This window comes from Scyliorhinus torazame, chromosome 8 (genome assembly GCF_047496885.1).
Source record: "Scyliorhinus torazame isolate Kashiwa2021f chromosome 8, sScyTor2.1, whole genome shotgun sequence".
NCBI lineage: Eukaryota > Metazoa > Chordata > Chondrichthyes > Carcharhiniformes > Scyliorhinidae > Scyliorhinus > Scyliorhinus torazame.
In genome coordinates this window covers 243,157,496-243,184,818 of record NC_092714.1, presented here as the reverse complement: position 1 = coordinate 243,184,818, position 27,323 = coordinate 243,157,496, and the positions used below count along the sequence as shown (strand labels likewise).

The 27,323-nt window shown below is 45.3% G+C and overlaps 1 protein-coding gene across 7 annotated transcripts in view; it reads right to left on the bottom strand.

Moving 5' to 3' along the window:
- Window positions 1-14,562: 14,562 nt before the first annotated feature.
- LOC140428493 (uncharacterized) overlaps window positions 14,563-27,323 on the bottom strand; it is a 367,767-nt gene continuing 355,006 nt past the window's right edge. For all 7 annotated transcript variants that reach the window (XM_072515035.1, XM_072515036.1, XM_072515034.1 and 4 more), the window contains 5 exons: window positions 24,994-25,074; window positions 24,775-24,867; window positions 21,666-21,746; window positions 20,064-20,180; window positions 14,563-16,033 (listed from right to left, as the gene is read on the bottom strand). In XM_072515035.1, the coding sequence (XP_072371136.1) occupies window positions 16,028-16,033; window positions 20,064-20,180; window positions 21,666-21,746; window positions 24,775-24,867; window positions 24,994-25,074 (378 nt within the window). In that variant the 3' untranslated portion in view covers window positions 14,563-16,027. The remainder of the gene's footprint in view (window positions 16,034-20,063; window positions 20,181-21,665; window positions 21,747-24,774; window positions 24,868-24,993; window positions 25,075-27,323) is intronic.

The window sequence follows — 27,323 nt, the reverse complement described above, 5'->3', positions numbered from 1 at the left end:
ACTTACCCATGAAGGCCGGTGGACGTCGCTGAGCATCTTGCGGAAATGGGTGGCGGCCCTCCTGGTGACAGTCCCTGAGCTGATGGCCACTGCCTCCTAAGCGGCACTGGCTGCCCTGTGGCTGACCCTCCGAGCCTTTCGTGAGAGCAGGGTATCCCATCTGGACTCAACCACGTCCATCAGTCTGCCAAGGTCGGCATCACCGAAACGCGGGGCTGGTCTGCGCCGTGGCATGGCAGCGCGCTGTCTGGGGTTTGCTCTGCGGGATCGGTTAAAGTGCTACTCCCCCTCATTAGCCGGGAGCTTCCAGGTGCAGTCCCAGTGAATCGGTCGGCAGGGTAGTCATTTGCGGCATGAAGCCATTGGGGCATCGTTTAGAGCCCTAATTAATATTCAATACCGGTGATGTCCATGCCCGGTGATGTCCATGCCGAGTCAGGAAACACAGGGCATTTCCCGCTTGCTACCACATTTTTGTTAATTTAAAGTGCACAATTCTTTTTTCCCCAATTAAGGGGAAATTTATCATGGCCAATCCACCTACCCTGCACATCTTTGGGTTGTGGGGGTAAGACCCACGTGGACAATGCGAGAATGTGCAAACTCCACACAGACTGCTACCACACACTTAGACACTTTTCTGTTAGATTGTGCCCAAAGTCTTATTCATCATGCAAAGACTAGTGCAATAATTTATGAAGAATTAACAAAATCCCTTGATGACCACGTTTTGCCCAAACCACTAACCACACCAGAGAGATTCATATTTCATCAACATGGTCAAGAGGGTGAAAATATTCCACAATTTGTAGCAGTACTACTAGCAAAGAATTGTGAGTTTGGATTGATTCTGGATGATGTGCTGCAAGACTGACTGGTGTGCGGATTGTGAAATGAGACAATCCAGGGATTTTAGCTGACAGAAAGCTCTCAAATTTGCTGTTGAAATAGCAGTGTCTATGGAATTAGCAGCAAAAGACGCTTCCGAAATTGGAGTTGGCACCAAAATAAACTAGATGAATTCTGAGAAAAGATGATCTCTCTATATGCAAGCATGCCGTAGATGTACAGAGTCTACAGAATGACCAAAGACAATGAAAATTACCAGGAAGATACAATGTCATTGGAGATCAAAGAACTATCACTGCAAGGTGATACAAAGATTACACTCATAAACAGAATCGGAATTAAATTAAAATGGAAGTAGACACAGGATCCTCTTATCTCAGAAAAATTAGACCAACAAAATCTCAAGAATGTACCATTAAAACCATCTGATATAATCCAGTGAATTTACATCAAAGCGGTGGTTCCAGTGAAGGGTTATATTGTGGCGCAAATTGAAGTAAATGGTCAATCTGAAAAATTGCCATTACATGTGGAAAAAGGAAATTTTCCTGAACATTTGAAAGAATATGGTTGAACAAAATCAAACTAACTGGCAAGTTGTGAACCTATTGGCTGATGGAAAGAACCTATTACCAAAACTCTTGAAAACACTTCGGACAAATGACCCGAGTCGAGGCACGACTTAAGATAAAACCTGATAGGACCTCTAAATGCTTAAAGGCAAGAACGGTGACGTATGCAGTCAAACCACAAGTCGAAGTGTAGCTTGACAAATTTTTTTTTTTTTTAAACAATTTTATTAAGGTATTTTAGGCATATAGAAAAAGTGACATTGTACAGTACAAAAAAAAAGAAGTTAAGACACAAATTACAAATTAAACATATGCAAACCACGGCTCTGTTCACGCACGGACCTGCCTCAATACCCCCCTATTTTACTCTACTCTACCCTTGCCCCCCACCCCCCTCCCTGCTGACGCTTACTCCTCTGCAAAGTCAATAAATGGCTGCCACCTTCGGCCGAACCCTAGTAGCGAACCTCTCAAGGCAAACTTGACTTTCTCTAGGCCAAGAAAGCTCGCCATGTCCGATAGCCATACCTCAGCCCTCGGGGGCTTTGAGTCCCTCCATGCTAACGGTATTCGTCGCCGGGCTACCAGGGAAGCAAAGGCCAGAACGTCGGCCTCTCTCTCTTCCTGGACTCCCGGGTCCGGGCTCATTACCACCCCAGTTTTCAATACCCGGGACATGACATCTGCAAATCCCTGCCAATACCCCCTGAGTTTAGGGCACGACCAGAACATGTGTACATGGTTAGCCAGCCCTCCGGCGCATCTAGCACACTTATCCTCCAGCCCGAAGAATCTGCTCATCCGGGCCACCGTCATGTGGGCCCGGTGCACAACCTTAAACTGGATCAGGCTGAGCTTGCCGCATTTTGTGGTCATGTTTACTCTGCTCAGGGCTTCTGCCCAAATACCGTCCTCCAGCTCCCCCCTCCCCACCCCCCCCCCCCCCCCGGAGCTCCTCCTCCCACTTAAGCTTCAGGTCCTCAAGTCTGTGTATCCTCAGCTCCCATTAGTTCCTTGTAGACGTCTGAAACTCTACCCTCTCCCACCTCTCCCCGAGAAACTACCCTGTCTGGCCTCCCCTTCGGCGGGAGACGTGGGAAGGACGGCACCAGTCTGCGTACAAAATCCCTCACCTGCAAGTATCTAAAGTCGTTCCCTCGTGCCAGCCCAAACTTCTCCTCCAGCGCCCTCATGCTCGAAAAGCTCCCTTCCAGGAACAGATCCCCCATCCTCACAATCCCCACCCTCCTCCACAGTCGATACCCCCCCGTCCATGTTTCCCGGGGCAAATCGGTGGTTGCCGCAGATTGGGGTCCACACGGATGCTCTTACCCCCCCTACCTGCCTCCTCCACTGGCCCCAGATCCGAAGAGCTGGCACCATTATCGGGCTGGTGGAGTACCGTGCCTGAGGAAGCGGAAGAGGCGCCGTGACCAGGGCTGTTAAGCTAGTGCCCCTGCACGAAGCAGCCTCCATCCGCTCCCAAACCGATCCCCCACCCACCATCCATTTCCTTATCATCGCAAGTAATAGTTGAAGTTCGGCAACGCCAGCCCCCCTTCTCCTCTGTTCCTTGCAAGCATCACCCTCTTCACCCGCGGGGACTTCCCTGCCCATACAAATCCCAGAATAATTTTATTCAGCCTCTTAAAGGGCCGCGGGATAAAGATGGAGAGACACTGAAAAACAAACAAGAACCGCGGGAGAATCGTCATCTTAACAGTCTGCACCCTCCCACCAATGACAGCAGGAGCGCATCCCACCTCCGGACCTCCTCCCTCACTCTTTCCACCAATCAGGACAGGTTGAGCTTATGCAACCTGCCCCAGCCCCGTGCCACCTGAATCCCCAAATATCGGAAACTCTCCCCCACCAGCCTGAACGGCAACCCCTTCAGCCTACTCTCCTGAATTACAAACAACTCGCTCTTAGCCATGTTCAGTTTGTATCCGGAGAACCGGCCAAATTCCCTCAGGGTTGCCATAATACAGTCTATCCCCACCATTGGGTCCGATACATATAACAGCAGATCATCCGCGTATAACGAGACTCTATGTTCCACTCCCCCCCCCCCGGACCAGCTCTTTCCAGCCCCTAGAAGCTCTCGGTGCAATTGCCAGCGGCTCTATGGTCAGTGCAAATAGCAGTGGGGAGAGAGGGCAGCCCTGCTTTGTCCCACGGTGCAGTCTAAAGTAGTCCGATGTCGTCCTGACACTCGCCTCTGGGGCCTGATACAATAACCTAACCCAGTCGATGAACCCAGCCCCGAACCCGAACCGTCCTAGTACTTCCCACAGATAACCCCACTCGACCCGGTCAAAATCCTTTTCAGCATCCATGGCTACCACTATCTCTACCTCCCTACTCTCCGAGGGCATCATAATCACTTTGAGCAGCCTTATGTTGGCCACCAGCTGCCTCCCCTTTACAAACCCGGTTTGGTCCTCCACAATTACATCCGGGACACAGTCCTCAATTCTGGTCACCAAAATCTTGGCCAGTAACTTGGCGTCTACGTTGATCAAAGAGATCGGCCTGTATGACCCACAGGCCTCCGGGTCCTTATCCCATTTCAGAATGAGCGAGATGGTGGCCTGCGACATCGTCGGGGGTAAACGTCCTCTGTCTCTTGCCTAGTTAAACACCCTGACCAGCACCGGACCCACTACCTCGGCAAATTTTTGTAAAGCTCCACCGGATACCCATCCAGCCCCAGGGCTTTACCCGACTGCATGACCTTCAGGCTCCCCAAAACCTCTTTGATCCTGACTAGGGCCCCCAGTCCATCCGCCAACCCCCTCCCCACTCTTGGGAAGGTCAGTCCGTCCAGGAATCACCTCATGTCCCCGGGTGGTTCCGAAGTGTACAGCTTCCTATAAAAGTCCCTAAAGACCTTGTTCAGCCCTGCTGGATCACCCACTAGATTACCTTCCCCATCCACTACCCTCCCTATTTCCCTGGCCGCTTCCCTCTTCCTCAGTTGCTGCGCAAGCATTCTACTGGCCTTCTCCCCATGCTCATAAATCGCGCCTTTTACCTTTCTAAGCTGCTCTACAGCCTTGCCTGTAGTCAGCACCCCAAATTCGGCCTGCAGCCTCTGTCGTTTACGGAGTAACTCTGGCCTCGGGGATTCAGTGCAACTCCTGTCCATCCGTAGAATTTCCTTAATCAGTCGGTCCGTCTCTGCCCTATCTGTTCTGTCTCTGTACGCCCGGATTGAAATCAGCTCCCCTCTCTCCGCCTTCAGTGCCTCCCAGAGCACTGCTGCTGAGTCTTCTCCAGTATTGTTCACCTGCAGGTAATTCTGCATGCACTTCCTCAGCCTCTCACACACCACCTCGTCCGCGAGTAGTCCAACTTCCAGCCTCCATGGTGGGCACTGAAAGCTGTCCTGACAAAACTGCAGGTCTACCCAGTGCGGAGCATGGTCCGATATGGCAATTGCCGAATATTCTGCCCCCACCATTCCGGCCTGCAGGTCCCTGGACGTGGGAGTAGTACGAGAACTCCCTCGGCCGGCTAAATCTCCACGGATCTGCTCCCCTCATTTGCTCCATGAACCCTCTCAGTTCCTTTGCCATCGCTGGCAACCTGCCCGTTCTTGAACATGACCAGTCCAGGCTCGGGTCCAGGACTGTATTAAAGTCCCCGCCCATGATCAACTTGCGCGACTCCAAGTCGGGGATCTTCCCTAGCATCCTCCTAATAAAATCCACTTCGTCCCAATTAGGGGCATACACACTGACCAGGACTATTCTCACCCCTTCGAGCTTACCCCTCACCATAACCAACCCGCCACCCCCATCCACGACTGTGCCCTCCACCTCAAATTGTACCCTTTTATTAATCATGATCACAACCCCCCTCGTCTTAGAATCCAGCCCCAGCCCCGAATGAAAGACCTGACTGACCCAGCCCTTCCTTAACCTAACCTGGCCTGCCACTTTCAGGTGTGTCTCCTGCAACAAGACTATGTCCGCCTTCAGAACCCGCAGATGCGCAAACACACACGCCCTCTTCACTGGCCCGTTTAACCCTCTAATATTCCAGATGATCAGCCTGGTTGGGGGGCACTTCACCCCCCCCTTTGCCGATCAGCCTTCTCCTTTCCTTGGCCAGCCCCCCAGCCATGTGTCGCGCTTGTAGCTTGGCAAATTGATCAAAGATGGAGTGATTGAGAGTGTGACGACGAGCGAGTGGGCAACCACAATTGTTCCAGTTATCAAGCTAGTTGGCTCAGTAAGAATCTGTGGTGACTTTAAAATGACGACAACCCAGTGTTGTGTGTTGACCAGTACATTCACCATTAGTAGTGGACCTATTTGCTGGATTGCTGGGTAGGCAACAGTTCAGTAAAATAGATTTGTCCCAAGCAAAGCTCCAGATGAAGGTAGCAGCTGAGTTGCAGCCTCTTCGAACTATTGTAACACACAAAGGTACATGCACCCACTATTCGGAATAATATCAGCCCACCGGCCCTATTCCAAAAGTCCATGGACAAAATCTTTAGTGGCTTCAATGGTGTTTAATACGATTTGGATGATATTTTAAGTACAGGCACGACTGAACAGGAGTAGCTAAGGAATTTAGAAGACACATTGGAGCATCTTAAAAGACACAATCTTCACGAAAATCGAGAGAAATGCAATTTTCTTTCGAGTCATCAATAAACTATCTTGGCTATGTAATTTATAGGGATGGGATCCACAAGGAACCTAAGAAAATGACTACGATTTTAGATGCCCCAAGACCGAAGATCATAACGCAACTGAGATCTTTTGGGACATCAATTACTGTGGAAAAATTATTCCAAATCGTGCTACTCATATTAAAATCACTCTATATATTATATGCAAACCAACAATGGGCTTGGACAGAAGGGTGTGAAGAGATACATTGAAGTAAGAAAATGTGCTGAAGAAATCAAAAGTCTGAAGTTCATTTCGACCCAAAGTTAAAAATACAACTCGCATGTGGCGCGTCGCCCTATGGTGGGTGCAGTTCTCTGTCATATAATGCCAAATGGAGATGAAAGACCAATAGCTATCGCTTCAAGAATGTTGACAAGATTTGAACAGAATTATGCTCCATTGGGAAAAGCCTCGAGTATAATCTTGGAATCAAATGATTTCATCACTGCCTGTATGGAAGACATTGGCCGGGATTCTCCCTTCCGTGGACTAAGTCCCCACGCCAGCGGGAAAACCAGCGCCAACGACTCCGGCATCGACAAGCCCCCAAAGTGAGGAATTCTCACCTGTCTCGGGGGCTAGATGGACGCCGGAGGGGTTGGCGCATGTTCGCGTTTGCGCCAAAGGGCCGGCGTGATCTCGCGCATGTGCGCAACCGCCAGCGAGGTTCCGCGCATGCGCAGATCGGCTGGCGTATTTTGGCACCTGCACGGGGGTTTTCTTCTCCGCGCCGGCCATGGCGGAGCCCTACAGGGGCCGGCGTGGAAGAAAGAAGTGCCCCCACGGAACAGGCCCGCCCGTAGATCGGTGGGCCCCGATCATGGGCCAGGCCACTGTGGGGGACCCCCCCCCCCGGGGTCGGGTCCCCCCCGTGCCCTCCCGAGGACCACCCCCGCTGACTTACCTGCCAGGTCCCACTGTGGGACCATACGTAACCCAAGTCGGCGAGACTGGCCAAAAACGGACGGCCACTCGGCTCATGGGGGCCCGGAGAATTGCTGGGCTGCTGCCAACGGCCCCCGACCGGCGTGACGTGAATTCCCCCCCGCCTGAAAAACGGCGCTGGAGAATACGGCAGCCGGCGTCGGGGCAGGATTCGCGCCGCTCCCCGGGGATTCTCCGACGCGGCTGGGGGGTGTCGGAGAATCCCGCCCATTGTTCCTTTTTAAACAGAACTTTGACAATGATTTTTGGTCCATACAAAGGAATAGCTGCGAGTCATTTGCAGAGATGGTCCTTCATCTTATCAGCGCATAATTATGCGATTAAATACAGAAGATCAGAGTAATATGCGAACATCGATGCTGTATCACATTTATCAATGCGGGACAAAGCCCATAGGAGGAACATGTCAACTATGTGTGCTTTTCCCAGGTTGATTGCATACCTATTACAGCATCTCAGGTGCAAAGACACACGAGGTCAGATCCAGTGACGGGGAAGGTCATGGACATGATCTTAAAATGTATGCCACTGGATAAACAGAGGAGGAATCCGGAATTCAAGCCATACTGAACAAGGCAACTTGAATTAACGGTACAAAATGGAGCACTTCTATGGAGAATCAAAATTGATTTGCTCTTATCACCTGACACATCTACCTAAGGAGAGCTACAACAACAAAACCAAGTTACTCACTGTGAACAGTTTCCCCTCTATTCAATCTTCTCAGTTAGTCACAACAAAGGGTCAAGTTTTTTCCCCCCGTGAAGATGTGCCTTTTCCAAATCAGCATGTATTTAACTAATTAAGCTCTGAGCAATAAGGAACTAATCATAAAAGTTTTTGTTGGGTCAAAGAGTGAGCATATTTAATAACCACTAAAGCTGAGAAAAATAATAAAAAGGCAACACCAAGCCTTCGGCCCTCATGCACAGATGTCAGAAATAAGGGGAGTTACAGTTGGTAGTTAGAGAAGATATGGTTCCATGTCCTTTGATTATCCTTGAGGATTTAACGCTGCAGCCAATTTAGGTTCACTGGTTTCTTGGATGCAGTCAGATGTAGAAGATGCTGCAAATATTATGAGATCTCAGTTCGCTGGTATGTTCCTGGTCGAGTTGACATCTCGAACCGGGTGACACTTTTATTCCAAGAGACGGAGAGAGCGAGAGAATGGAGAGAGAGAGCAGCCGTCAGACTGTTTCCTTTGTTAAAGACTTTCTTGACACCACCGTTATAATTTGAAATCCCTGAAGCCAGCCTTGCCTTGCAATACTTCACCCATTGTGTATTTCCAAGATGTTTTTGGTGCGTCGATCCATGGCAGCCATCCATTACTGTTCATTTTGAAAAATAAAAGGTCACAGCCTCATAGCAGTTGGCTTGGCATTGGCGCAAGGTCAATTTCCCAAGTCTTCTCACAGCTAGTTGGTTTAATAGAGATCCAATTTGTTGTTGACTTTCAGCATACATTCCAGGTACATTGCCCATTTCAGGCACGAGATGAATTTCAGCCCATGAAGGTATGGGAACTGTTATGAGTGTCAGCTTTGTTTCATTGCTCCCACTATAAAGCCCAATTTGTTTTTCTTTCTGATAATATTTCTATGCAACTTCAGAATGCACATGTTAAAAAAACAGTAAATTGGTGCAGTTTAAACAGAAACCATTTGATGCATTAACATCAATAATAAAGTCCCTGAAACATCTCGGAAGATTCAGCTTCTTCAGGAGAGGAGAGAATTGAGAGGAGAAAAGTTGGCCCATTGGGAGCTGTAGAACATTAGATGAGATCTTATTATAAAATATGCATCAACATACCATTCAGGCCTCGTAGTGCAACATAGAACACACTGTTTTTCATACAAGAGCCAAGAGAATGGTCTGCAAGTCTTTGGAAAGTTCTCAGAACCAGAGGTCTCAAAATGGCGCAGACAGGAATTTAATCCAAATATGGCAACCACTCTGCAAAAAAATAAAAATCACACCAAGGGGATGTACTTCAAGAAGTTTTGTAATTGTCAATGTAAAATTCACAATTTTGCTGGAAATGTCTCAGAAGTTTGCATATATTGGGCATCAGTGCCACCCTGTAGTACATGATGCCAGCATCAAGTAAATCCATTTAAAACTTCTTCGAAGTTATGTGTTAAACTGTGTCAGCAAATGATCTTATCACCCTACTATATAAATAGAACTTTACAGTTAACTAATCTGCTGACGTATTTTGCAGATATTTTGCTAAGCGCATCATATCTCCCAGCATCTCATAGATATCCTGAAAAAGAAATGTTGCTACGCAGACCAGCATGTGAAATCTTGGTTACTTGCTTTTGCTCCTCAATGTATAATAACTAATCACGGATCAGTGATGTATACACAATATTCCTGCTGGCAGAATTCGCAAAATTATTTATTATCCGACACAACATAACAAGTCCAATTTCTTGCAAGTTTTGTGACATTCATTTAATTAAATGTTTGAGAATTGGATAGTAGAACATCATTTTGCAAGATTGAATCCAAATATATGGAGGGCTGGATTCTCCGCTTCAGGGATAATGTCCCCACGCTGTCGTGAAAACTATGGTCTTTTACACCAGAAAAACTGGGAGTTAAAAGGCCAGATTCCCCATTTTGCTGGGGCTAGCAGGCAGCTGTCGTGGAGCTTGCAGCTCCAGCTACCGATACGACCCCCGCACTTCCGGGTCAGAGGCCGCGCCATGCTCCATGGCGGACTCAGACCGCGGAAATAGTGCCCCTGATCGGCCGCTCGCCCGACCCGGGCCGTCCGCACAAAAAAAAACTCAGTCCCGATTGAGGCCCCCCTGCCGTCTGATCAGCCCTCCCCCAACTGTGGCGGCCCCGTACTGAGTCTGCAGCCGCCACACAGTTATCACGGACGGTGGGACCACAGTAGAAATATGCCGTCACGACTTCGACCGGTTGGGGGCGGAGAATAGCGGGCAGGTCTCAAGCAATAGATGCAAGTTGTGGATACGAGGCACAACGCACGCTTTTCGAGAGGCGGAGAATTGCGGAGCTGGCGCGGTCTCGATTTCATGCGTGAAACTGGATTCTCTGTCCTGGTGCCGAACGCGATTTCGGCGTCGGGGTGCGGAGAATCCAGCGCATGATGTTTAGATGGTTGGTGAGATGGCACTGGGGTAAGGACGGTGGGTCATGGAGAGACGGCTGAGCAGGGTGCAGAACAGGCAACTGATCCACCCATAACTACATCATTTTGTGCACCTACCAAATTGAGTTTCACTCCAAGGAGTTTCAGAAGAAATTGAGCATTTAGATTTTGGCCAAGGCTCCTGTATGGTACTGAGGGAGTGCTGCCTTTCTGATGAATTCAAACCAAGGCCCAATCTGCCTGTTCGGATGGACACAAGCACGCCTGGGGCACTGTTTGAAGGCAAGCAAGAGGTTCACCTGGTGTCCCGGATATCATTGCCTGTTGATCAGCAATAGCAAAAACACTCATTGGTTTATCAATTCCGTTCCTTGTTTGGAGACCTTACTGTGCACGGTTAGCTGCTGGCTACATTACTGTATGTCAAAAGTAATGAATTGGTGAAGAGTGTTTTGAGACATCCCAAGGAGATGGTGAGGTGCAATATAAATGAATGGCTTTCCTTGGTGTGTGGTATTAATTTGTTCGGTAGGCTGATTGGTCATATGCCACAATAATTAGTATCCTATTTGAAACCATTCGAACTCTGTATAGCACCATCTCTGCAAATATGTGATGGCGAAAAAGCTGAGTGTTTTGATTTTATTTGGGCTTGCGTGGAAACAATTTCACAAAGTTAAGAATAGACCATAAGACGTAGGAGCAGAAGTAGGCCATTCAGCCCATCGAGTCCACTCCACCAGTCAATGAGATCATGACTGATCTGGTATAATCCTCAATTCCACTTAATGATCTTATCTCAATAACCCTTGATTCCCTTATTGGTTAAAAATCTGTCTCTCTCAGCCTTGGCAACCCAGCCTCTACAACTCTTTGCGGGAAAGAATTCCACAGATTCACTACCCTCAGAGAAGAAATTACTCCTCATCTCGTGTTAAATGGATGACCCCTTACTCTTTGAGTATGTCCTCAACTCTCCCACAAGGGGAAACAACCTCTCAGGAATTACACTATCAAACCTCTGAGAATCCTATGTGTCACAATAAGGACACCTCTCATTCTTCTAAACTCTGATGAGTACAGACAGGCCCAATCGACTCAAACTTTCCTCATAAGAAAATCCCTCCATACCTGGGGTCAACCGAGTGAACCTTCTCTGGTCTTCTTCCAAATGTTAGATATCTTTCCTTCGATAAGGGGACCAAAACAAAATAAAAACCAAGAATAATTTGTAATGGGATTGAGTTGCACATACAAACTTGTTTTACTCATGTTGCAACTTTCAAAGAGCCACCATAAACATGGCCTCCTTCCGAGCTGCATCATTCTATGGTTCTACGGGTGTAACTACACGGCCCGTTGCAGTGGACACACAGCCATAAAATACAACGGGTGACTCAAATGTCCATCAACATAAAATTCCACCCTTTGAAAGAAACCAAAAATAAATAAATTCTGAATTAACATTTATCCATAAATTACTATCCTCACCTGGAAAACTCCATGGGCGGGATTTTCCACACAACCTGCCACGTGTTTTGTGGTGGCGGCTGAGATGGCGGCGGGATCTTCTGGTTCAGCTGTTGACAATGGGGGTTTCCCGTTGGAAACCTGACCCATGTTCTCATCCTTTGAAAACGGAGTAAAATAAAGTAGTTTCGCCGATCAGCATGTCGATATGGAACGAGTTCAGCAATATAAATTAAAAATTGAACTAAGTCAATGATTTAAAATAATTTTAGTTTTGATGACAAAACGCAACAGCCTTTCTGCAAAAATAAAAACCCTATATAACATCGAAAATGAAGTTTGTGGTTTTTTTTGTAATTATCCAGCAGTTACTGAATTTTATTAGAAGGTAATGGTAACATAAAAAGGCATTGACACTTCCATCTGCCTTTTGATTAAGTTACAGCATTTACAAAAATAAGTTCCACTTTTCCAAAATACAATACCTCTAAAATAATTCATCAACAAAGAAAACCAATGGACAGGAATACAGATGGAAATAAATTCTGAATTTGTAAAGTGGTGGTTAATGGAAAGGAAGAATTCAAAACATTCTACAGAAGAAAAAAAGCCACAGAAAATATGAAGCAAATATTGAATAGTCCAAAAAGAGTTGGAAAAGATATGAAACAGCAAAGGAAATAAGAAAAGCTTTGGTTCATTCATAATCTTGTCCAAAACCTCCAATTCGCTGTACTGCTAACAGAATATAGATCGCTGGTCAAATAATTTTTCTATGTTCGCGTTTCCATAATTATTTAATGGCGTCTTCATTTTATAATTCATCTCAGACTGGAGCCAGAATTATTTTCCTACATTGTCCACATTTCTCAAAATACGTTTGTCAATGCTCCATAAATAGGAAATGCATTATTTTTTTCAAAATCAACAGCTGCTCCAGTTTCACCTCTGTGTCGTGGCATTCGAACTCTAAATATGCATTTTGAAATTACTTCATCAGCTTTAGAAAAAGCTGAGAATAGGTGCATTTTCAACCTTGCCTAGCCGACGGAAACGGAGGCTGGAATTTCCCAGGTCCCCCTGGCGGGTTTCCCGCAGCAGAGGTGGCTCGTCATTGGCTGCCTGTTGGGGAACAGGCAGGAGGGGAACCAGAGGCTGGAGGTCAGCTTTGGTGGGACTGGAATATCCCGGTGACAGGAAGGGCCGGAAAATCCCTGGGTATTTAAAATCACCCGTGAGACTTAACCGCTGAGGCCACATTCTCTTCAGTTTTCCATTTCAACCTGCTCATCTGAACAGATGTGAGGGTCACCTGCTGGAAACAGGCAGGGTTTTATTTCCTAAAAAAAAAAACAGGCACACTGAACTCTCATGGTCACCAGGTGCTGACTGCTATTTTAACTCGAGACCTGCTCAGGGAAGCTGTTGCGAAATTGTTCTCAGGCCGGCCTAGCCAGGATTTGGAGCCTGCAAAGGTTTCCTTATAGAAATGATCCTGCATATCCCAGAAGGAGCATATAGACGCCTTCCGCACCACGTAACTCTCCCATCCCGTTCCTCACCCCCGGCCGTGAGGCCCTTTACTGAACCCATTTCCTGAACCCATTTCCATCCACTCACACATGTTAGTGTTCCTTTGTCTCCCGCCAAAATACTTCCTGCTGCTCAGTATTCCAGTCTCACCCTCTGGTCAACTGCTGCTTTCCTTTAGAAAGTCTACTGGACATGGTGCTGCCAAGGTCAAGATAGTCTGACACTCCTTCATCCCCGCTCGGAACACCATGATTGAAGCACTGGATGGGGGAATTGCTCGCTAGGCCAGCATTTGTTGCCCATCCCTAATGGCCCGAATGGTGGTGATGAGCTGCCTTCTTGAACCGCTGCGCCCACTCTGCTGTTAGGGAGGGAGTTCCAGGATTTTGACCCAGTGACAGTGAAGGAATTATAGTGTATTTCCAAGTTAGGATGGTGAATGGCTTGGAGAGGAATTTCCAGGTGATGATGTTCTTAAGTGTGCGCTGCCCTTGGCCTTCTGGATGGTCGTGGTCATGGGTTTGGAAGGTGCTTTGAAGGATTTGGAAGAATCCGACCACATTAAAACTTTTACATAGTGATAAAAGCTTTTTGAATATCACAACATAGAACATGTTCAGGTACACACACAAGATACTTAGTGATACACAACTGAATTTGTAGCCTTCCTATTTAAAAATTGACTCATTGCTGATCACACCTATCTTTGTCACTTGGCAATATTTTGTGTCATTAAAATCATGTATGACATTTCCATGTCTGATGTTAACCCTTTAATTCTGTTTACACCCTGCAAAATTGATTTCAACTCAATTTCTCCAAAGGTTCTCCTCAAAGTTTCTAGAATCCAACTTGTAATTACCCCAAATCAGAATGTAGAGGTGATGAATTCTAATTACACAGTGGGATCCTGGTGTACGAGTACATAATGTGCTCAAAATCCCTCTTTCCATTATTTTACAGGAGGCATTATTCATTTTCAGAGTGTCAATACAGATACGGAGAGAGAAGAATTTCAGGTGAGTCTATTAAAGGGTAATATTCTGACACTGTTCTGCCAGTAGCGAGCCTCACCCTGTCAAGGAATCATTGTGGTGCAGAACGAAAACAGGCAGCTATGATTCCCCAATCCGTGTGGCCGTACAAACTCTGAAAATCATCCCTTTAGTATTAGCACATGAGCATCTCACGGTAATATTTCACTGCCCTGGATTTTGGAGCTGGTAGAGATATTCTAACCCACTGTTTCTAAAATACAGTGCAACAAACCTGCAAAAGTTCATCAACAGCTTTAGTGTCCCCGGAGCAACGTCTCTTTATATTCTCTATCCTTTACAATGTACAACAAAGGAATGGGCACAGGAGATGCATCTGGCACATTTATTTCACTATGAAGGTAAAAGGATACAATGAACACATACCATAGAGCTGTAGGGGGAAAAAGCAATTATGGAGCATTTCATATCTGTATTATGGTGTTTTAATGCACTCATGCACACATAGATTCACGTCAGCTGTTGATACAATTGCAAATATTCTCAAATACTTCATCACTCATGTTCGGTTTAAAATATTGGTAAGTCACTAAAACAATCCTATCAAAAATATATTTAGCAATGGTAAACAAATGAACTACGCCTGATTAAATGCCAAGTGTGCAAATCTTCTGCTTCTCTCAGCTGCCCATTGCATCATCTAAGCATGCACATGACATTTGACATCATATGCAGCAGCATGTAATTTGATAGGCAGAACTCAAAGTGCTTCAGTACTAATTCTGAGTTCCGTATAAATTATGTCCTTTGTCATGCTAGGTAGGTAAAGCGGTTCGCTTGTATAATCTGCAATGTCTAATATACCCGTTGCTGGCTTTGCTATCTACAAACAAGTTAATTTACTGTAACAGTACTTTTAAGGATCGAGATCAAACTTATGAGAATAGATACCAGGATGCTCTTGGTGCCTCTGAATTGTGAAGGAATTCTTTTGGATTGAGAAGTTCTGACCTTTGTGAACCATTGCTAAGTATTTTTACTGAACCACTATTTTGAGCATCTTCCTATAGACATCACCGGTAACAGCTAGTTGTGTGCTAACAAACTTCTATCCACTATCTTTTGATTAAGACATCTGTGAAACCTCATTTGCCTAAAATTATTCACTTTCAAATAATTAAGGGTTTTTTTTTATTTTACAAAAACACAAACTGCTGTCAAACCAAGTGTTGGTCAAAAACCAAAACCAGGTTACCATTTGAATAATACAAACTTCAGAGGAGAAAGAGATCAAATCTTAATATTACTGGATAAGCGGACTTCAGTATAAATTAATGCATATTCAAATGGGGAACCAACATGTGCCATTCATTTCCATAGGATAATTTGTGTGATAGTTGCTGCTGACCGTCTTTAGCAGATCAAAAGGAAAGGAGGAAATTAAATTTACATCCATCGCATAAGCATGTATTATTTAACATTAGTTGCAAGATCTCTCTTCCATCTCCATAGAAGGTACTCCCGTACAGGATCCTAGTTGCTGGGTAAGCTCATATACTTTGGAATGATGGTTAGAGGTTCTAGTTTCTCTTTGATATTCTTTTTCCCCTCAAAACATGCGGTTTCTGTAGCTGAGAATGTTTTATTTTCCCGGTGGTGGTCGGTACTGAAATGTTTTTTTGCACAGCAGGAGTATATTTTCACATTAATATTGATATTCTTTCCCGGTTCTTCTGTACGAAATAACAAGGCAGAGAAAGTCTGTGTTGATGATAGCAACAGTGCGGTTCCGTTTTTTAAATTTGTGGTGTTTTGAGGAGTTTCACTTCCACATTATTACTCCTGAGGGAGAGAAAAAAAAGTTTATTTTTTTAAAAATTCCAGCTAACTACTCTCCTCAATTTGGGCTGGTGTCCAGTTTGAGAGCCGTTCCAATTTACCACCAGGAGTCATTAGATAATGATTAAGATTGGATGATTTTCTCTCTCCTTAGCAAAGCACATGACAGTCCGGCTACCTGTCGCATCCCATCACTGCTTTGGCTAAGCTCAGTTAACTCCACACAAAGGGAATGTGCATGGATTATTAACCTGGTCAGTAATGTTCAGTGTCACACTTTGCAGTTTATTTATTCACTCGTGGTATTGGGAGAGTCAATACTTTTAAAGTGATTCCTCTAAAGGGAACATCTCCAAATAAAAAGATGCCAATATCCATCTTTTAAGCAGTGATGAATATCCATCGAATAAGCTGTGATGAGTAAGTGGTTAAATTAATATCAGGATACAATAGAAAATTTATGCTTTTACCTCTATATAAAAACAATAGTGGCCGAGATTTAATGAGGATGATGGATGTCTCACCCACTAGTGGGAATCCTGCATCGCTTTTCTTTCAGGGGCCCTGACGCTACTTCATTCCAATCAGGTACTTACTTAGGAACCATCAGGCCTCTCATTCGATTAAGCTCCCAGTGGGAATCCCATAACCAGAGAGCAGCTGGAGACTCAAGAGGCCAGCACCCTTCCAGTATTGGTTGTGGCACTGGGAATGGTGAGTACTACTGGTATTGAAATGGAGCCTGCCGACAGGATTTTGGCCATGGATCCGAAGATTGAGGTGAGCATAGGCAGGATGGTGATCACCAGTGAGGGAAGGGGATGGGCCAGAAACAAGGGTAGGTAACGGCTTCCTGCAGGGCTTACCCTACTCGATGCTGGGTCCCCCGATGCTGGGTCCCTTAATTGAGCACGGAGTGCTTTTTTCACCTTACCTGTGGGACCCTAGCAAATGTGACAAGGTTTACTGGGCAGATTCCCCAGGTGACGAATCCCCCACTTGCCACTGGTTGAATAGTGAACAAGGGAGGGGGAGAGCGGCCAATCACATGCTTCCCCACCACTAAGTACACACCTGAGGGTGGTGGTGGGGGGGGGGGATTTAAATTCCGTCCAATTAGTGTATCATGTGATGGATCGAACACCTATTGACTCTTTTGTAGCAGAATTAGAATAGTTTTGAAATACTCTCTAAAACATTAGTACCGTGGCTCGAATCAGTGCAGTGATGTTGGAAGGGGATCAATTACTCCTTTAATAAGGGTGTCAAAATTACTGGACATCTGATAGATCGATGTTGACAAAGGTGGCTTTTGTTTCACTGTTGGATTTGTAAAGCAGATCTATAACCCACCATAAAATTCAGTATTTAAATCTGACCACATATGCCACAATAGGAAATTAAAGTTGGATACCCAATGAAAATGACCAATCAAGGTAAAATGCTAGCGGCCATGTTACAGCCACTTTAAAGTTAGTCAAATATTTATAAATCTTGCAAGTTTCACTTTTGGAATGAATTTCTAATAGATTACACCTGTGGCATCTACATTAATAACGTGACTCTTTGCGATACATAACAGAAGGAGGTAGAAGAATCAATCTAGGTCTGTTAATCTGGCTCCCTTTATGCTATGTAACATTTTCAGTCATGTAAAACTTATTCAACACACTCCTCAAAGAAGTAATGCAGCAGAAAGTGAAAGATATGACTCCATTCTATTTATCTCCAATTACATCACAAGGATGTCTTGCCTATTTTCCCATGAATGTAAGAAATTGGTATACATATCATGTTATATGTAACTGGTGCAACTGATGCAAAAGCCTGGGTTAGGGTGTGTATCTCTGGAATTCCTTGCCCAGTGAAGCAGTTGAGGCTCCTTCTTTAAACGTTTTTAAGAAAAAGATAGATACCTTTCTAAAGAATAAAGGGATTCGGGGATTATGGTGTACGGGCCGGAGAGTGGAGCTGAGTCCACAAAGATCAGCCATGATCTCATTGAATGGCGGAGCAGGCTCGAGGGGCCAGATGACCTACTCCTGTTCCTAGTTCTTATGTGTATATATCTGCTGCGGTAATATTTCCTTAAAATCGTGGTGTAATAGAAAGACAGACACTGTGGCTGCAGGTAGCGCAATTAAGATGTAGTAAAAGTGAGATCATCATTATTAAAACATGCGTATGTTTACAAGGAAAGGCTTAATGTATTTTTTAATGATTTGTGGGGAATGGATAATTAGAGACATTATGTTCAGTCTTAAATAATTGAGTGATGGCATTTGAGTGGGATAAAGATGATGTAGTAATGGGGGGAGACAGGTCTGTGGCAGTCGGTTTGGAGTGTTCACTGGAAGTTATGAGTTGACAACAGTTTACTGCAGGAGGCTGTCAGGTTAAGCAATAGTCTGACGCGGACAATAATCTGCAGGCTGATTCCTCAGGATCTCCCTCTCCCCAAGCAGTCTTTTAAAATAACCTCTATTCAAGTGTATATCAGGTAATTCTGTGTTTGCTAACTATATTTAAAAGTGTTTTTTGACCTGTGATGGGCTTTGCTTGATTGTAGATAAAGAAAGTATCAGTTAGAAGTTAAAATGGTTCCTTTTATTGTTAAGTAGAGCCGTTGGATGACGGACGGACCAGCTGCTGGATTTAACAAGACGCCCCACTGCAAAAGGTAGTGAGAATCTGGAACTCACTGCCTTATAAGGGTGGTGCAGGCAGAAACTGCATTTAATTGCATTTAAAACATACTTGGCTATGCACTTAAGGTGCCATAACCTACAGGACTACGGACCATTAGGGTGCATGGATAGCTTTTTCCAGTCAGGAGAAACATGATGGACTGAATATGGCCACCTTCTGTGTTGTGTTTTTATAATGATGTCTCCCCAGCATCCAATTTGGAGGGTATCCCAAAGATGCACTGGGGAAACCCTCTTGAAGTTCCCAGCTAGGAATTACCCAGCACAATTGCGCTGCGCTGGGAACCATCTGACAAAGTGATTTAAATCACTCACTTCAGATGGTTATGCCAGTGATTCAAGAGTTAGGAGCAATAAAAGCACTTCTAACTTCAGAGTAACTATTTTGAACACTCACTGAGCCCTGCACAGGACCCCCCCCCCCCCCCCCCCCCCACACACACACACAATTAAACATACCACAATTAGTTGTATTCCCAGCTCAACCTGACCCCCCCAACCTGACATAATCCCGACCCACTGCCCAGCCAGACCTGCTGTCACCCTCCCCCCAACCCAAACCACACCCGGGCCGCTTCCCCCCCCCCAAAACCAAGTTCAATTTCCCCCAGCCCCTCGGTGCCTTACTCCCTCACCCCATGTCCAAATCCCCACCCATGAACACACCCCGAACCCCACATCCCATTAATTTATCTCAGACACTTGTCTTCTCCCTGGCCTGTTACTTTCAAATGGGACATTTAAACTCACCTGCTTTACAGCAGCTAGTGCTATAAAAAAAAAGGCATGGTGTCCTCCTTCGTTCTGCTTCTTTCATATTTAGATGTGCGAGCCAAGGGACCTACTATGCTGCTTGAATCACACCCAGCCTGAGTAAGGAAGCTCAGTCGAGACAGGCACCCAAGAATCTCCGCACAGGTAAACTGGTAGGGAGTGGCAATCCACTTCTGATTGCCACCCCAAGGAGGTTATGACCCGATATCAGGGTACCATTTGTTCATCAGAGATCGGGTAAACGCACTGTGCATTCATTTATTTTGATTAGGTACATGAGAATATTTATACAAAGGTAGAAAGCTTGTAGCCATCAGCAGCAGAGCTGTGTGCACTGTGTACTGCTCACTGGCCAAAGTGAAACGGAGACTGGATTACATGACACACTTCCCTTCCAGTGATGGTATGCTGCTATCCCTTATAGGCAGATTGCAACATTCTATGCTATAAATATTCTATGTTTCTAAAACCATGTGCAAGAGTTAAATGGGGTAGAAGTGATTAAACACAATATTGATAACAACAATGATCAATTGTATACTCTGCTATACCTTTGATTCCTTTGCATTTTGCTCTGTTTCAGGCTCTGATTCCTTATAAACCACAGCTTTTGTCACCAGCATGTCAGGGTGCTGTTGTTTCACTTCCTTAATTGCAAGAGCCAGAGCCTAGAATACACAGTGAAATCATATGAGGCACCAGATTTTGTGTATAGATTGCATTGAAAATGTGCATTGCTAGCTAATGAAAAAGGAATTATTGTAGCAGTGATGTTGCAATGATTTCCTAATGCTATCAGGTACAAAAGGCTCATGGTCATATCGATGATAACTCAATCTTACTTCATAAAATTCTTCTTAAGAATACACATATCCTTGGATCTTAACCCAAACCGGAAATCTCGGATAAGCAGGACGTGAGGTGAGCACCAAACCCAACCTTCAAAATCCCAACCGTGTTGCCAGTTAGGGAAGATGTTCGCTCTGTGATCATGTCTGCATTTCAACAGTCAGCTGGCTGAGGTGTGTAGGAACGGAATTTCAAACTGAAGGAGGCCGTCAGACGGCATTAAAGAATGATCGCTGGCAAAAGGGTAAGCCACAGGGAGGAAGTTTCAGGGTGCCCAGGTACGGGGACTACCTGAACTCCTTTGCAGCATTTAACTGGCAGCTGAAGACTATTTCTTCAGTCCCTGTCGGCAGTCTCCTACTACTGCACAATGTACTTTCACCCTGCTGTTTTGTCCAGGAATTGGGGGGGGGGGGGGTTAATCTTTAGAGCTGGAAAATTAATAATAATAATGAAACCCACAATTTCCCATCTTTCCTGTGCGTCTCAAAGCTTTTCACATTGACACCATTTATCCTCAATATTGGAGTAAGAATTGAATTGATCACCAGGAGGTAAATTTCATGGTTTACTACTCCCAGTGAGTGCAAGCTTATGTTGACAATTGTTTGAATCACAGACCCACACAAGTGCTCAATCATAAAGAAAGGAACTAAAGAAATAGGAGCAGGAGACGATCATTGGGAACCTTGAGCCTGCTTTGCCAATCAACATTGTCAAGGCTGATCGTCTCCATCAACTCCACTTTACTGCCTGCTCACCATGTCCTTTGATTTCCCCAAGAGATCAAAAATCTATTGATCTCAGTCTTGAATATAAGAAACGATGGAACATTCTATCAGCCCTCTGAGGTACAGAATTCCAAAGATTCATAACTTTCTAGCTGACTGAAGAAATTTCTTCTCATGTGTAATATAATAAATATATTGATTCATCTATATAATAATCCCATTCACAATGATTTCTTCTAATCGATCGTTTCAGAAAAAATAGCATGCAAGTTCCCTGTTTAACCATTACCCGTAGTAGCTCGATACATTTGCTCCCCCACTGATGGTTATAAGACCAGAGACATAGGAGTAGAATTAGGCCACTTGGACCATCGAGTCTGCTCCGCTATTCAATCATGGCTGGTATTTTCCTCATCCTCCTGCCTTCTCCCCATAAGCCCTGATCCCCGTATAGAAAATAATATATTGAACATGTCAACATGAACTCCTTCCTTTTGTTCAGGATCACATATTTATACATGAACGATGTTACAGAATGACTGTGCACATCAGCTGATGTAAAGGGTTTAGTACCTGGTCTTGATCAACATCGGCATCGCCTGTGATGATAATTCTTTTCTCAATCCTAGTTTCTGAAAATCCTCCTTTCACTGACTGAAGACATAATAAATCACATTTGTTATTTTCTGGCAATCTGCGTTCCTGGTCTTGACTAAAATTTAATTATTGTATTGGCCTTAGCAATTAAACAATCTGTTTTATTTTGGACTATAAATTTATATCAGTTTGACTCAGTTGGCACCCTCTTGCCTCGAAGTCAAAGGTTTGTGGGTTCACGCCTCACACCAGGTTATGAGCATAATTCAGATATTTCAGTGCAATGCTGCAGGGGTGCTTTTCAAAAAAATGAGATTATGAATGAAGACCCACCTGTCCATTGCAGTGGTTTAGGTCAGGTCAATGCATAAAAAAATCCACATATCCCAAAATTCAAGAGTGCAAAGTTTATGTGGTACCCTGAGCTACATTTCTTCCTGAACCAATGGTCCAACATTGATCATCTAGTTCTTCAATTTGCTGTTGCAAGGACCTTGTTTTGCTGTGCACAATTTGGTTACCAATTTGGCTATGTAACATAACTACTCAATTCCATCGAGTGGGCAGTGTTAAAGTTGGCCACTTTGTTTCTTGCACAAATCAAAAAAGAAATGGGAGATTTGCCATTCCTGAAGATGGCAAATTAAGAAGCCACCTCCAGGAGCTTGTGCTATAAGGGAATGCCAGGCGGGTTCCAGCACTGAGAGGTCTGTTCATTGGTTTGGGGCCCTTTGACAACCAGAAGGGCAATTTGTCTGGTGTCCTGGCCAAATTTAATTCCTTCACCAACAAAACCAAAAACAAATGAACTGGTCACATATCTATTTACTGTTTGTGTGAGACCTTGCTCGCAAAATTTAGCTGCTCTGGTTAAAATAAACAAGAAGGGAATCAAATACTGAGGCATTAAGTGGCATTTAATATGGAAAAATACAGTCATCTGGCTAAAGAAGAGGGAATTTTTTAAAAACAGCGGGACTAGAAAATAAATAGACTGACACAAAAGATGCATTTGTAGGGGTGGCATTACTGTTGAGGCTTAATCATGAATATCAACAGCACAATGTGGGACAACAGTGCAAAAAACTAATGAGAATTTGGGAGGCATCGGGGGATGAATGGAGCCTAAAGCAGGAGGTTAGTTTGTACAAAGGCACTGATACAAAAATTCTGTATACTTCTACTTGTTGCACTAAAACATGGATATCCAGCACTAAAAGCATTGCAGCCAGCTGAAGAAATCTGAACTATGGGAACAGGTTGTAAATCCAGAGATATTTTACTCTGAAGAGGAGAATACTTAAATATAATTTCCTCTGTACTCATAATGCTTAAAATACTGATCAATTGAAAGCAGTACAGCAAAAATCCTTGACTGACAATGAAATGCTCTCAATCCATAAGGGTGGCAAGGTGGCACAGTTTTCTCACTGCTGCCTCATAGCGCCAGGAACTTGGCTTCGATTCTGGCATTGAGTGATTGTGCATGTGGAGTTTGCTCATTTTCCCCATGTCTGCGTGGGTTTCCTCCGGGTACTCCGGTTTCCTTCCACAGTTCAAAGGTGTGCAGGTTAGGTGGATTGGTCATGCTAAATTGCCCCTAAGTGTCCAAAAGATTTGCAGGTTGGTGGATTGGGTGACGGAGTGGTCCTGGGTGTGGTGCTCTTTCAGAGGGTCGGTGCAGACTCGATGGCATCCTCTGCGCTGTAGGAATTCTATAACTACAAAAATCATGGGCGAAATTCTCCGGAAACGGCGCGATGTCCGCCGACTGGCGCCCAGAACGGCGCAAATCAGTCGGGCATCGCGCCGCCCCAAAGGTGCGGAATGCTCCGCATCTTTGGGGGCCGAGCCCCAACCTTAAGGGGCTAGGTCGGCGCCGGACGAATTTCCGCCCCGCCAGCTGGCGGAAAAGGCCTTTGGTGCCCCACCAGCAGGCGCGGAAATGACATCTCCAGGCGGCACATGCACGGGAGCGTCAGCGGCCGCTCACGGCATCCCCGCGCATGCGCTGTGGAGGGAGTCTCTTCCGCCTCCGCCATGGTGGAGACCGTGGCGGAGGCGGAAGGGAAAGAGTGCCCTCATGGCACAGGCCCGCCCACGGATCGGTGGGCCCTGATCGCGGGCCAGGCCACCGTGGGGGCACCCCCCGGGGCCAGATCGCCCCGCGCCCCCCCCAGGACCTCGGAGCCCGCCCGCGCCGCCTTGTCCCACCGGTAAGAGAGGTGGTTTAATCTACGCCGGCGGGACAGGCATTTTAGCAGCGGGACTTCGGCCCACTCCAGGCCGGAGAATCGCGGGGGTGGGCCCGCCAACCGGCGCGGCGCGATTCCCGCCCCCGCCGAATATCCGGTGCCGGAGAATTCGGCAACCAGCGGGGACGGAATTCACGCCAGCCCCCGGCGATTCTCCGACCCGGCGGGGGGTCGGAGAATCGCGCCCCAGATTTTAGTTTTCACTGCACCGCACGGTGAAATATTGGTTATGCCAGCAGCTTGGGACACAACCAGCTCTATTCACTTTCCATACAATTACATGTTTTTCAGGTCATAAGCAAGGGCACAGAAAACAGGTTTGGTTGCAGTTGTGATCCCTGACAATACTGTAAAAATCTTGGAAACCCATGTTTACAAAAAAAGTAAATGCAATTTTATTGCTCATTATTGGCAGGACGTGGGCGTAGACCAATATTCCTGGCTGTTCTTGAGCTTCTTTCAAGCTCGTTCATGTGGTTTTATGAGTTTTCCCGGTGGGTCCAATGCCCCAAATACTGTACCATAGGGTCTAAACACTACAACTATGCAGTTACCTCGGCTGGTCTTTTAACAATTCAAATATTTGTTCATGGAAGGCAAACAAAACTTTCGGAACATAATCTCAGGGAATGAATGTGAATCTCTTCGCTGATAAAGCAAGATTAAAAATGAATACTCAAGGTCAATACTTTTGGTAGGAAATATTGAACTAAAAGTTCAGAGCTATTTTTAATGTTTATCTGACTGTTCCTGGAATTTAACTAACAGTTTTTTCCGCGTAGCCTTGGGCGCATTATTCTCAGTGGAAATGGCTGGCCATGAACTGTTACCTTGGTGATGTGAGTTGTGGTTGATGTAGATATGGTTTCTGAAGTAACAGACTGAGAGCCTGTTACATTTTTTGCTCCACTGCCACCATCAACCTGTAAAACAAATACAACATGCACAGTTGACAGGGGGTGTCAGGCTCCGAAAGACAGCTCAAGCCCCAAGGAAAAATAGCATTCTCGGAATCTTGAAAATTGCTTATGTAACATTCAGCAACTTACAAATGACGTGGACACGGTTTCTGAGACGGTACTCTGAGAACTTGTCACAGCTTCATTTGTTAGACCTGAACTATTGGTAAGCTGCAAAAGAAACAAAACAAAACACAACTCATATTAAACAGGCCTTGCAACACAAATGTCTAAGCTTACTGCAATTGCGGAATGAATTCATTGATTCTGCGCTCCCATCGGGAAGCTGTGCTCAAATGCTCTGACACCAGCTTGTCATTCGTGCTCGCTCTGAGTGCATGAATCAACAAATTTACCTGATTGAGCTTGCAAATTATGTGATTATGTGCTGGGGTGCCCATGAAAAGTATATAAACAAATCTAGTAAATATGGGCCTAAAACGTACCCAAGATAAATAAATAATTAAGTGGAGCAATTCTAAAAAAAATTTTTCTCATTTGACAGAAGTATACTGAGCTTAGTATTCAAATCCATGTTTGTTCTATTGCTACATACCCCAGATTTATTTTCAAATTTTGAGTAATTTGTACGATGTTACATTAATAATATGACATTCTAGACACGGGCCTCTTAAGCATGTCTGTGCTACCTTGCTGAACCCGATCTCGCAAAGCATTTCCCACCCTTCAGTTCTGAAGTACAGCCACTGTTGCAATGTAAGCAAATGTTGCAGCCAATTAGTGCACAGCAGGGCCTCACAGGCAGAAATGAGATAATGATTGCTTGTTTTTTTTAAAAAAAGTGATGCTGAGTGTGGGATAAATATTGGCCAGGACACGAGGAGAACACCAGTGACCTTCTTGATCTAGTGCCATGGGATCTTCCATGACACTGAGATGATAAATGGTACCTGGCAAAAGTGTTAGCCTAGATTGTGCGTTTGAGTCAATTTGAAGTAAATGGAACTGAATAGCAGACGGGGAATGTGGTACAAGGGTCTGGCACATAAAAAGGATTAATATGGGGCTGAGTACGGTACTGCCCACACACCAATGCAAGAGAACACATGACCCACACCTGGACGTACAGAGCAATGCGTAGAAGCATGGAGACAGCTCTGAGCGGAGACCTTTATTGTACCTATGTATATAGCTTCCAGTAGTTAATAATGAATTAATCTTGAACTACCCAAGAATACAAATACCGTAATGAGACCTATTGAACAACAACCAACACCATACAACATGGTGGCAGTGAATGGAACTCAAAATCTTGCAGGGGTTGCAGAAGAAAATTAAAATCCTGGAAAACGGAAGGAAAAAATTGAAACAACATTCTGATCTCAAGACCCAAAGAGGTAGAAAGAAATCACCAGAAAAAGCTCCTAAGAAAGGCTTGGAAGCTGAAGGCAGAAATTAAATTTCTCACTGCCGCAGATTAATCTATTGAATTCCCTGTAAGTCCAGTTTTAATACCCAGAGTGTACAGAGTCAGCAAACCTAGCAGGGGTGAGCTAAAAATGAATTCCTGGACAACATAAGGCTGAAATAAGTTATATATTGCAGGGGTCAGAAATTGCCATTTAAATCGCAGTCGGAGTACCAGATTTCGAAGCTGGTGCCTGAACGCGTGGCAGCTGAGCTCGTTCCGAACAAGATGGGGGGGGGGGGAATTAAAAATTAACTGTTAGGGTGGCACGGTGGAAACCAGGGAGATCCGCAAAGGCCGGTGAGGTCGACAGTGAAGGAACGGCAATATATTTCCAACTCAGGATGGTGAGTGACTTTGAGGGGAACTTCCAGGTGGTGGTGTTCTCAAGTATCTGCTGCCTTTGTCCTTCTAGGTGGTAGGGGTCATTGGCTTGGACGTTGCTGCCTATGGAGCCTTGATGAGCTCCTGCAGTGCATCTTGTAGATTGTACACATTGCTGCCATTGTATGTCAGTGGTGGAGGGAGTGAATGTTTGTGGAAGGGGTGCCAATCAAGCGGGCTGGTGGTGTCGAGCTTCTGAGAATATCATTGGAGCTACACTAATCCAGGCAAGTGGGGAGTAGTATTCCATCACATTCCTAACTTGTGGCTTGTAGATGGTGGACAGGTTTTGGGGAGTCAAGAGATGAGTTACTCGCTGCGGGATTCCTAGCCTCTGACCTGCTCTTGTAGCCACAGTATTTAAATATTTTCCTCCTCCTCTCTCCCCAAAAACCTATCCACAAAGCAGGATGGGAGAGGATGAAAAGCCTATCCGAAAGGCAACCTGTTTCTGACCCCACCTTGAAGGTGGTCAAACCTGAATCCATTCCCATTATTTGGCTGATAGCCCATTCCCGTTTACACAAAAGGCCGGAGTTAGGCCATTCATATGCAACTAAATTTCCATTACTAGACCATTAGGCCCTCAGACTCTGTTAATGGGAGG